The 12,920-nt window shown below is 40.2% G+C and overlaps 1 protein-coding gene across 1 annotated transcript in view; it reads right to left on the reverse strand.

Moving 5' to 3' along the window:
* Window positions 1-8,552: 8,552 nt before the first annotated feature.
* Window positions 8,553-12,920, reverse strand: part of hlcs (holocarboxylase synthetase (biotin-(proprionyl-CoA-carboxylase (ATP-hydrolysing)) ligase)) — a 34,649-nt gene continuing 30,281 nt past the window's right edge. Inside the window, exons 10-11 of the mRNA XM_026327651.2 lie at window positions 11,729-11,942; window positions 8,553-9,130 (exon numbers count right to left, since the gene is read on the reverse strand). Of these exons, the coding sequence (XP_026183436.1) occupies window positions 8,959-9,130; window positions 11,729-11,942 (386 nt within the window). The 3' untranslated portion in view covers window positions 8,553-8,958. The remainder of the gene's footprint in view (window positions 9,131-11,728; window positions 11,943-12,920) is intronic.

Here is a 12,920-nt window from a genome sequence, read left to right on the forward strand (position 1 = left end):
GGACTCTTACGTCTAGGATCGAGTAGACTACAGCTGGAGGTTCCAAACCCCTTATTTAAGTCTACAGCTGTTTAGACAGGATGTCAGAGATGTAAAGTGGTGCTGAGCCATGAAGAGACTTATACACAAGCAGTGCTGTTTTGAAGTCTATTCTCTGAGAGACAGGAAGCCAGTGCAGAGATCTGAGAACAGGAGTGATGTGGTTGTACTTCCTGGTTCTAGTCAGGACCCGAGCAGCAGCGTTCTGAATGTACTGTAGCTGCCTTACTGCGCATTTTGAGAGCCCCGTGAACAGGCCGTTACAGTAATCTAACCTGCTAGAGATAAATGCATGGATGAGTCTCTCCAAGTCTGGTTTAGACAAGATCCCTTTGATTCTGGCAATGTTTTTTAGATGATAAAATGCTGACGATGTTATCGATTTAATGTGGCTGTTAAAATTTAAGTCTGAGTCCATGATTACCCCTAGATTTCTGACTTGATTTTTAAATTTTAGAGAAAGAGACTCGAGGTGACTGCTGACACTTTCTCTTTGTTTCTGAGGCCCAAAGATGATTATTTCAGTCTTGTCACTGTTTATTTGGAGAGAGTTGTTTTGCATCCACAGAGTGATCTGTTCAATACAGCTGCACAGTGAGTCGACTGGTCCATATTCACTCATTCAAATGTAAATCTGAGTGTCATCTGCATAGTTATGGTAGGACACATTATTGCTGCGTATTAACTGGCCTAAAGGAAACATGTAAACATTGAACAAAAGGGGTCCCAAGATGGACCTTTGGGGGACCCCACATGTCAACACCATTTGGTCTGAGACACAGTTACCAACTTCAATGAAATCTTCAAGATAGGACTTAAACCATTTAAGGGCAGTACCAGAGATGCCTATCCAGTCCTCTAACCTTTGTAACAGGATCACATGGTCCACTGTGTCAAAAGCAGCACTTAGATCCAGCAGTGGGGAATGGCAGGAAAAGTTTGAGAACCACTGTAGTAGGCTGAGGCCTGTACTTACACAGACATGCAAAGTAAATGGAAATAATCATTCACATAATCAGATAATTAAGTCTGTACTTCCCTATTGTTCTACAAAGTGATTCCCTAATAAGGCTATATTCTAAAACTCTATATTCTCATTCGACAGTTAACCCTCCATCCTGGGCGTGCTCTTTTATACTTGTCCCTTCCTCACACCTAGTGTCCTAAGGAACCTTTCTTCCAGATAGTCCTCACCAACATCCTTGAGAACACTGTGTCCCTTAGTGTCAGACTATACTAGGTCATGAAGAACATAAACATCAGATGTGATTATGAAAAACACATGAGCTCTTGGTGAACTCTGAATCAACCTGTAAATGAAAACCTGTGAAACCTGAAAAACCAAGAATACAGTAAGAAACAATAAAAATCATAATCAGTAACAATAATCAATCATTGAAACTTATTTTCCATTACAGAAGTGAACCTGTATGTTGTTGCCTCACAGCAAGAAGGTCGTGGGTTCGCAACCCGGCCTTTCTGTGTGGAGTTTGCATGTTCTCCCTGTGCTTGCGTGGGTTTACTCCGGGTAGTCCGGTTTCCTCCCACAGACCAAAAACATGCATGTTAGGTTGATTGGTGACTCTAAATTGCCCGTAGGAGTGAGTGTGAGTGTGTGAGGTTGTCTGTCTTTGTGTGTCTCTATGTGGACCTGCGATGGACTGGTGGTCTGTCCAGGGTGTACCCCTGCCTCCGAGAGAGAGCTGGGATAGGCTCCAGCAGATCCCCATGACCCTGATTCAGGAGAAAAGCCAGTATAGAAAATGGATGGATGCATGGAACCTGTATGTGATGCTTCCTAAAAATCCTCGGACACACAAGGGAAACATTTTGACTCAACAAGAAGTCCAGTTGTCATGACCCAGCTTCTGGATAAAATGACAATTTCACCTGGATGACTGGATCTTCGCAAGGCACAACACATCTTTGAGCAGTCTAGTTGGGATGGGGTCTAAAAGGCATGTTAATGAAAATGAAGCAACTGTTAAAGTTAGTTCAGAGAGATCTATAGGAAACAAGCAGTCTAACATAAATGAGGCCTTACAGATGATTCAAGAGCAACTGTAGCAGCAGCTGCAGGAATACTTCTCTGAACATTATGCTCCTGATCCTGGCTCATGAATGTTTGAGCAGAATTTCAGTTTTAATTATTGTATTATTGTGTTCTTCATGAGGCATGCTGACAGCTCACCATAGGTGCCCTGATGAGATCTACTGTGATGTTCCAGCCATGCAAACCCACATTTTACCAGCATGTCTGAGGCTTGTCCATATCCTTACCTTCATGCCACCAAGGATAATATGACTATAACCAGCCTGTGCAGATGGTGCTGGAGCAAAGGAGAAGGCTGTGTAAGAAGGAGACTTCCTACAGCTGGTTGGCTGTATATTTGTAAACTGCTGCTGGCCATCAACAGTGTGAATCTGCTTCAGAATCCAGGGCCTGTATTCACAAAGCTTCCTAAGCCTAAAAGTTGCTCCTAGTGACGGAATTCTAAGAAAATTCTTAGAATTAGAGTTAGAATTAGAATTCTTAGAATTTCTCCTTAAATTTAGGACTAAATCTTAGTAAAGAAAAAAATGATTCACGAAACATCTTAGCCCTAAAAACAGCCCCTAAGGCAAAAAGAGTTAAGAGTTTCTGTAGCACAGGACAAAATGGCTGAAAGAATATTCTCCAAACACTGAACCATCGTGAGTTAATTAAACGCTAGGAGTTGATTGGATCTTGATGGGATAATGTTTGTGGTCGAACTTATTAGAGATGCACTCACATCTCCCATCCAACATAGTTGTTAGGTAAATTCTTTTAACAAATAGATTCAGAGGAGAGAACTTTGGTCAGATTACAGTGGGTACAGAAAGTATTCAGACCCCTTTAAATTTTTCACTCTTTATGTCATTGCAGCCATTTGCCAAAATCAAAAAAGTTCATTTTATTTCTCATTAATGTACACTCAGCACCCCATCTTGACAGAAAAAAACAGAAATGTAGAAATGTTTGCAAATTTATTAAAAAAGAAAAACTGAAATATCACATGGTCATAAGTATTCAGACCCTTTGCAGTGACAAACAAACAAAGTCCAGCTGTGTTTAATTAAACTGATTGGACCTGATTAGGAAAGGCACACACCTGTCTATATAAGACCTTACAGCTCACAGTGCATGTCAGAGCAAATGAGAATCATGAGGTCGAAGGAACTGCCCAAGGAGTTCAGAGACAGAACTGTGGCAAGGCACAGATCTGGCCAAGGTTACAAAAGAATTTCTGCAGCACTCAAGGTTCCTAAGAGCACAGTGGCCTCCATAATCCTCAAATGGAAAAAGTTTGGGACGACCAGAACTCTTCCTAGACCTGGCCGTCCAGCCAAACTGAGCAATCGTGGGAGAAGAGTCTTGGTGAGACAGGTAAAGAAGAACCCAAAGATCACTGTGGCTGAGCTCCAGAGATGCAGTAGGGAGATGGGAGAAAGTTCCACAAAGTCAACTATCACTGCAGCCCTCCACCAGTCGGGGCTTTATGGCAGAGTGGCGCAACGGAAGCCTCTCCTCAGTGCAAGACACATGAAAGCTGGCATAGAGTTTGCCAATAAACACATGAAGGACTCCCAGACCATGAGAAATAAGATTCTCTGGTCTGATGAGACCAAGATTGAACTTTTTGGCGTTAATTGTAAGCGGTATGTGTGGAGAAAACCAGGCACTGCTCATCACCTGCCCAATATAATCCCTACAGTGAAACATGGTGGTGGGAACATCATGTTGTGGGGGTGTTTTTCAGCTGCAGGGACAGGACAACTGGTTGCAATTGAAGGAAAGATGAATGCGGCCAAGTACAGAGATATCCTGGAAGAAAACCTCTTCCAGAGTGCTCAGGACCTCAGACTGGGCCGAAGGTTCACCTTTCAACAGGACAATGACCCTAAGCACACAGCTAAAATAACAAAGGAGTGGCTTCGGAACAACTCTGTGACCGTTCTTGACTGGCCCAGCCAGAGCCCAGACCTAAACCCAATTGAGCATCTCTGGAGAGACCTGAAAATGGCTGTCCACCAACGTTCACCGTCCAACCTGACAGAACTGGAGAGGATCTGCGCGGAAGAATGGCGGAGGATCCCCAAATCCAGGTGTGAAAAACTTGTTGCATCATTCCCAAGAAGACTCATGGCTGTACTAGTTCAAAAGGGTGCTTCGACTCAATACTGAGCACAGGGTCTTAATACTTATGACCATGTGATATTTCAGTTTTTCTTTTTTAATAAATTTGCAAACATTTATACATTTCTGTTTTTTTCTGTCAAGATGGGGTGCTGAGTGTACATTAATGAGAAATAAAATGAACTTTTTTGATTTTGGCAAATGGCTGCAATGACACAAAGAGTGAAAAATGTAAAGGGGTCTGAATACTTTCCGTACCCACTGTATATAGAAGTTTTACTTGCAGGGAGTAACAGTCACACAGCACCTTCGTACAGCTTGAGGATCCCTAGCTGTTAGCTGGGCAGCACATCATTTTAATACTATGATACAAACAAAGTCATGTGATAAGACAAAGAAAGAGGAGGCAGTTTCCCACAAGACTGCAAAGCATCTGGGTTTCAATACTAAGTATCTCATCAGAGAACAGACTGACCTTAAAGAGGGAAAAATAACGGGTCCTACTCAAGACTCACACTAAAGTAAGCTGGATTAGGTCACTTGAGGGTAACATTTTAATTTTCCCGAACATCCCTCCTGTTTATGCTTAGGATAACTACTATATGAACATGTTTAGCAGATCATTAATGATAATTATTCTAGTAAAACACACACAGTAAGTTCAGAAATTACTACTATTATGGGAAAACACAGTAAAATCATAAATCATAAATACTATGATTAAACAAAGATCACAATCACAAATCTATGACGATTAACATACTGAAATATAACAAAAATAAATGTCATAACTTTGTCTTTATGGACAAACATTCATCATCACAACATCACTTTCTTTAAGAATTTTCAGTGTTGGAGACATTGTGCCTTACAGTCCAGACGTTAAGACAAATCTATCATAATTGGTGAAGGTCACTATCATGTTTTCTTTCATTGGCTCCGGAGGAGTTTCAGGGTCCTGGTCGTCCTGTGAAATGGACTGATACATTTGTTTGTTATTGCTGTATCAATAAGGTGTTGACAAAGGCCTCTAATACATGAATGCAACAGCAACAACAGGTAACTAAAATAGCAGTGATCACAGCCATTGAGATGAGTATGGACTGAACCAGACTGCTCCATTACCCAAACATTCCCTCAGCCAAGAAGTGAAGGTGTTGTCAATACCAGCATTCTCCACGAGATCACTCCAGCTATTAAAGAGGTTATCCCAGCCCATTATACCCTTTTAACAGAGGTGGTCATGCAGAAGATAGGTGTAATAAGGTCCCTTTTTCTATGATTGGACACCTAAGCATGTTGAAGATGTCAATTCTGCCTAAATTTCTGTATCTTCCAGTTAATTCCGTCTTTCTTTAAAGAGCTTAGAACATCTTTTGTTAATTTTACTGTGAACAATAAATGACTGAGACTTAGACTTTCTCTACTATACATACCATTTGACAGAGGTGGGTTGAAGGCACTATGGTATTTTGAAGGTATTATGGTATTTTTGGGCAGCACAGATTAGAGCAGGGATGTTCTATTTTATTACAGATCATCCTCCAGCCTGGGTCATATTCGAGTCCCAGTCTATTTACCTTTCCTATAAATTATATATGTATATATTGTATATAGTATATATACTCAAATGACAGGAAAAAATTAACTAAACAAACCAAAAATACAATAATGGTTTGTTACAAAGCTCAGGAGTATTTGGAAGGAAAACAACCACTTTCTCAGTTCTCACCAGTCAGTTATATCGCCAGCCAGGGCAGATCCATGATTTAAAATCTATTTTAAATCTAAAATCTATATACCACTAAGGCGTATTGTTGCTAACTATAGGCAATTTCACTTGTGTTATTTGAAGAGCTCAGACTTAAATACGATATTGCTTTGAATAATTTTAAGACGTATCTTCAGATTAGGAGATTTATTTTATTTAGGTAGCATAACGAATTGATATTGTCCAGGATGGAAGATACAGTCTTAAAGCATTTAGATGCCAAGGGACAAGTGTCCTATTATATAACTTATTTGTAGTAAGGCCAAGAATCCTCAAGGGGCTCTTGTGGCAGAGCAAGGTATCTGTATGAATCTGAATGTATCAGAGGAATGGTCAAAGGTTTGCACTCAGACTCAATCAATCAATGCTAACTCCAAACTGGTAGTGTTACCAACCAACAGCTTGGTTTACCAAACAATTCATCACCCCATCTAAATTACATTACTTTAATTCAAATATTCCAGATATGTGTATTAAATGCAAAATAGAATGGGGCTCTGTTTCATTGCATGTGGAAGTGTCCACAGGCTTTATGTTTTTGGAAGAGTGTTGATGATAGGCCAGATTATTAATTATTGATTCCAAAAGTTTAAACATTTACACACCAGATTTTGTAATTTCGAACAAGTTAAGGTATCTGGTGTGTTTCTTCTGGAAGTTGAATGATGTATTGCCCTTTCATGAAAAAAGAGACACCTGGTGCTGTCTCCTAATTGCTAAATGGGGACCTTTTATTTTGACTTGGAAAGGATTAAGTATCTTTTCTAAGAATAAACTTGTCAAGAATGATGGACTGTTGTAATGAGTGGACTCTACCAGATTAATTTTTCCTTTTTTTAATTTTATGTATGCTTATTATAATAATTGTTTATTATTTTTTTAAATGTATTTTATTGATCATTGCTATTATTTTTGTAAAGGTGTGTGTGTCTTAAGTCTTTCTCTTTGGCTTGTTTCTGTTCTGTTATCTGTTCTGTATAAATCATAATACAGGTATGTAAAAAAATATTTTATGTAACAGGCAAAAATATCAGACAGGGCTTTTTTTTCTATGAATGTATATTTATTGCATAACCTAACAAAAAATCTGGTGCAATAATGTATGAAACTCGAAGCTTTAATATTGAGTTACTATATGGGAATTGGAATTTGTGTATTAGTAATGTAACAAATAACACAAAAGCTATTCTACAATAAAATAAGCTTATTTTCTAAAAAATTATAATCCTTAAATCAATCCTTAAATCTGGATGATTCTAATGTCATAAAGATACACTAAATATTATGTGTCACAAAAAGACTTATACTTTTCTGTAAATGTCTTTACAAACAGCCCTTTCTCCCGTTTCAAAAGTTATTAAAATAAAATGTACAGAGCACAGCAGATTGCTCATGTTCAGCCAACCAGAAGACCTGATTAACTGTATTACACTCAAAGTAATTTCAATGTTAATTTATTTTATTTAAATAGCGCCAAATCACAATACAATCTAATTTCTTTAGAATAATCGCTAATGATATATGAAACATATATCTGACAATAACTCTTTACCGAGGTAAGCTGTTTTTTTGAACAGGTACCATCACAGTCACCTCCAAACACATTGGCTTTCCCAACCACAGACACACACACGTGAATATCACCAGTTACCATTCCAGAACACTGCTTCCAGTGTTGTGCATTTAACCAATAAAGTATGTTGTAGCCAAAGAAACCCAATTTCCTTGTCTGCATTTCTCACACAGCACAGAAGAGAGTCTAGCGCTGGGCAAGGGCATAATATAGTCAATAATAGTCAACAAACACATTACATAACATTACATACAGCTGAGCGGCTGAAATGAGCTTGCTTTGCAGGGTGGCCAGGTGGTTCCTTAGAGATAGATTGAGGAGCTCAGTCATCCGGGAGGAGCTTGGTGTAGACCTGGTGTAGAGCCTCCCTGGGGTGGTGTTCTGGGCATATCCCACCTGGAGGAGGCCCAAGGGAAGCCCCCGGACACGCTGGAGGGACTATATCTCTCGGCTGGCCTGGGAATGCCTGGAGGAAGTGTCCAGGGAAAAGGAAGTCTGGGCATCCCTGCTTAGTAGGCTATTGCCCCCACAGAAATGAGGGGGCTTTTTCCGAGGGTCAATGTAGTGACTTGTGTTACACAGCCGACAACTTAACAGCGCCTGGTTATTGATCCCTGGCCCCGTAAGTAACCTGGTTTTAATAATTATCGTTAATAATTATTGATGATTAGCCAATAACCAAACTTGCTCCTACCTTTGGAAAACAAGTGTTAGGTTAAGGTTAGGACACAAGTTAGGATTAGGCAAGTAGGTTAAGGTTTGGGTAAGTGGAATGAAAACAAATGCCTGTGTGTATGAAAGCAAATGACTGTCATAAGGATAGTGATCACAGCTGGAACACTATTACATTTATTCATTCAATACGACGGTCTGTAGTTGATTTGTCACTAAACTGATTCCTCAAGTTAAAGTGATAATTTAAAAATTTTATTACATTTCTGGTTCAGAAACAATTTTTCATTGATAGTTAGGATCAGGCCTGTTACTTTAAAGAAATTAATATATATTTCTGTGGAATTTTTTTATTTTGCTGAAATTAGCAACAGTGTTTCAACATAAAACAGTTATAAGGAGTAGAAGACTTTGTTTCCAGAAAGCAGTACAAATTGGTCCTAAGCCAGTAGGACATAAACTATTATGTGCTAGTAACCAAACGCTGATGTTACTTTATGTAGCTGCCTTTAAACCCAGTTGTCATCACTATGTCTTCCAAAAAATTACCCCAACCAATTCAAACATGTCAGTTTAAGATAAGAAACTAACCAATGGCCCCATTTTAAACCAGTACAATATTTTGTTATTCATTAATTAGAAAACCTTGATACATTTCTATACATATTTAAAGCGCTCTGTCAGACTAAATAAGTGTCTTCAATCTGTTGAAAGAGATAATGATTATGTACTTTAAATGTCATTCTAACGTTGCTTGTGGACCACCAGGTTCTTCAGCATGTCAAAGGAATTTCCATTAGGCTCCACTGACACCACCCCATCCTCTTGGCTGTGTACTTGAAGAAAGCCATTATGGTCCAGACCCACCACCTCAGCCTCCAGTCCATCCTCACTCCACAGACGCACCCGGGTTCCACTGAGGTCAGAGCACAGAGTAATTGTCACAGTTCTGCTTGGGTTTAGAAAACTGCAATTCAAAGGGGTATTGGCTTCTCAGCTTATATCAAGTCTGTCATAACCCATAACTCTTAATAATAATACTGTATGCATATTTGCATATATATCTCTTCCTCCCTCATAGAAGGTGTCACACCAATGTCGAAGCCATACTTACAGTTGTAGTTAAATCCTTCCACTCCTATTGCACTAGTTCACAACTGCATATATTGTATATAAAAATATTTTTTAGCCTTTTTTATTTTTATTTATTTTCCTACTTTTTTAATTCTTACATAGAGAGCTTAGTGAAGTGGAATCACATTCCTTGTTTGTGTGCAAACTTGGCCAGCTGATTCTGATATTCTATCTTTTTGATGTTTAAATTTTCATCCATCATGCAATATCATCAAGTAATTCTGTCCTGCAGAATTATTGTTGAGTATTCTAACCTTAATGTGTATTCAGCAGAATGGGAAGAGCCAGACACATACAACCAGAGACAGCAATGTCTGACTCAATCCTATCACAATTTAGTGGCAAAGCCATAAGCAGGAAAAAGGCAGTGTTTCACATAAAAAATATCCAAGAGACACCTTCATTAACTACTACTTTCATTGACAATAATACACTTTTTAACATACTGCTAGTCATGTTTATTTTTAAATGCTGCAATCTGCCCCTCCCTGAGCCGCCACCTTATCATGTAGGAGGGGTTTGAGTGTCCAAATGATCTATGTTGTCAGGGGCTATATGCCCCTAACAGGGTCTCCCAAGGCAAACAGGTCCTAAGTGACGGGCCAGACTAAGAGCGGTTCAAAGGTCCCTTTTGAAGAAGAAGAAAACAAGGACTGTGACATTGCCCAGTACGGCAAAGCTGGGGCTCAGGGTTGGGACTCAAAGGTGCCTGATGGCTGGGTCCCCCCCATTGGGCCCAGCTGGGCAAAGCCCAAAATGACGACATGGGGCCACCCTTCTGTGGGCCCACCACCCGCAGGAGGATCCATAAGGGGCCGATGCATTGTGGATTGGACAGTGGTCGAAGGTGGGGAGCCTGCCAACACTGTTTACAGTGGATGTGGGAAGCTGCTGACCTTGACTGGAGACATTGTCGGACTGTGGAAGGAATATTTTCAGGATATCCTCAACCCTGCCGACGTGTCTTCCATAGAGGAAGCAGAAACTGAGGAGTCAGAGGCTGATCCGCCCATCAACCAAGCTGAAGTCATAGAGGCAGCTTCTTGGTGACAAGGCACCGGGGATGGACTAGATCCACCCCGAGTATCTCAAGTCTCTGGATGTTGTTGGGCTGTCATGTTCCTTGTGCATGTCGGACTCCAGCAGGGCTGCTTTTTGTCACTGGTTCTGTTCATTATTTCTACGGACAGAATTTGTAGGTGCAGCTAAGGGGCAGATGGAGTCCAGTTTGGGGACAACAGGATTTCATCTCTGCTTTTTGCAGATGATTTTGTCCTGCTGGCTCCATCAAGCTTACTGGTCAATTTATATTCCTACTCTCACCTATGAAATGAGCTTCCCTAGCAGGGTGGTTGGGCGCTCCCTTAGAGATAGGGTGAGGAGCTCGGTCACCTGGGAGGAGCTTGGAGTAGAGCCACTGCTCCTCCACATCGAGAGGAACCAGCTGAAGTGGCTCGGGCATCTGTTCTGGATGCCTCCTGGGCGCCTCCCTATGAAGACCCAGGACATGCTGGAGGGACTTTGTCTCTCGGCTGGCCTACAAACACCTCAGTTTCCCCCCAGAAGAGCTGGAGGAAGTGACCAGGGAAAAGTCTGGCTTAGGCTTCTGCCCCCGCGACCTGGCCCAGATGAGCGGAAGTAAATAGATAAATGGATGGATGAATGGATGGATGGATGGATGCTGCAATGTGCTGGGCAGTCCATCCATCCATCCATCTTACAGTTTTAAGGAATGAATTGTGCTGCATAAAACTATATATATAGAGAGAGGGATCTTATTGGAAGAATTTTAAGTGGTAACAGCTACTTAGTCAATGTTATGGTAAACACAGAATAGTTATATGGAAGGTGGCATGGTGTCACAGTGGTTCTGGGGCCTTTATATTGTGGAGTTTGCATGCTCTCCTTGTGTCTATGGTGTCTATGTGGATTTTCTCTGTGTTCTCTGGCTTCTTCTCATAGTCCAAACACATGCTGGTTAAGTGGCGGCTCTAAATTGCCCAAAGGTGTGATTGCCTTGTCTCTTTGCCAACTCTGTGATAAACTGGAGATCTGTCCTAGGTATACCCCACCTCTTGCCCAAGCTGGGAATGGCCCTAGCTTATATAAAACTTGTTTTAAGGACATTTATGGAGAGAGATATACAGATTTAACATTGGAATGGAAAAAGGGAGATCTAGTATCACATGGGTTCTTGCTATTACCAGATATCCTGGAGCTTAGGTATTATAACTAGTATATAAGTATATAATCTGTAATGGGAGAGACACTCCTGAATGGAGGTATCCTTAGTGTTGTCAGTTGCAACAAGAAATCTGTTGTACAGTACAGTTGAGACAAGCTTCTGATTCTACTGCAGATGTCATTAGGCAAAGCTCACCTGTGAAGCCATCTCTTGTAGTAGATGGGCAGGACTGTGTCTGGGCCTCCTGTTTGGAAGCTGCTGATGAGGACCTCCAGGCAGCTGACAGTCCGAGCAATGAGTTGGGCACAACTAAGTGGCTTCAGACTACAGTTATGCTGTATGTTGTACTGCTGAATCAGGTCATTGATGCATACTGTTGGGTTGCTATTTGTCACATTGAACCCACAACCTGTAGAACATATCATATCATATCAAGAAGTAAAACAGTTTTTCATGAGTCAACAACAATGCAGTGATTCTCATTGATGCGTGCTGGATAACATTTGCAGATTACTGTGTCATCACTGTGTCCTCACCATAGTTGACTAATTACGTGTCCCACAATTAATTATTATAAAGTTGTTGCAAAGTACAAAGTGTAATTGGTAATTTACAGTTAACCTTAAGCCTAAGCCTGTCTTCACTATCATATTCTCACATCATCAATATTAGTGTTACAGTAATAAAGCCTTGTTTCTACAAGCTGCAAATATGATAAGATGACATTGTAATTATGTTTTGACAAAGTACTTTCTGCTCTCAAAAGACTTCGTACATAATTTTGCAGATGCACTTGCCAGCTTAAGTTTTAACATATTTTGCCCTGCACCATAAAATAATGGTCCCACACTCTGCATGTTAACAGTGTCATACCACTTCTCTCATTAAGTATATTACTATCAAATTTTCCTTGATAGTTCACAAAATCCTTTACTCCAATACTCGAGATCTTTTAGTCCCACCTCATGATGAACCTTCATACATAGATTCCTTTCACCATTTTTAAATTGGAATGATGCTTCATACTTTCCCATTTTCACTTTTGAGCTCTAAACGACACATTTAATTTAAAATTAATCAGTAACTAAGAATTTCAAAAGCTGACACATACCTTTAAAAGGTTTTAAAGGTGAACACCTTAATACTGGGTCAACAATTTACCAATTGTAGCCTTTTCCCCAATTTCTAAACAGTTCCATAGGAAAATTTCCATAAGTTTCCATAGGAAAATTGCCATTTCAAGGCCAACTTCAACTTTCAAGCCACCATATTTTCATTTTCAAAAAATCATAAGCGAAGACCATAATCAGTCCAGAACTGGTGTGTCGGTTCAGTGACGTGAGAGAAGAGTTCACGTGAACATATAAGCCAAAATAGAGAACTAATC

Source organism: Mastacembelus armatus, chromosome 14 (assembly GCF_900324485.2).
Source record: "Mastacembelus armatus chromosome 14, fMasArm1.2, whole genome shotgun sequence".
Taxonomy (NCBI): Eukaryota; Metazoa; Chordata; class Actinopteri; order Synbranchiformes; family Mastacembelidae; genus Mastacembelus; species Mastacembelus armatus.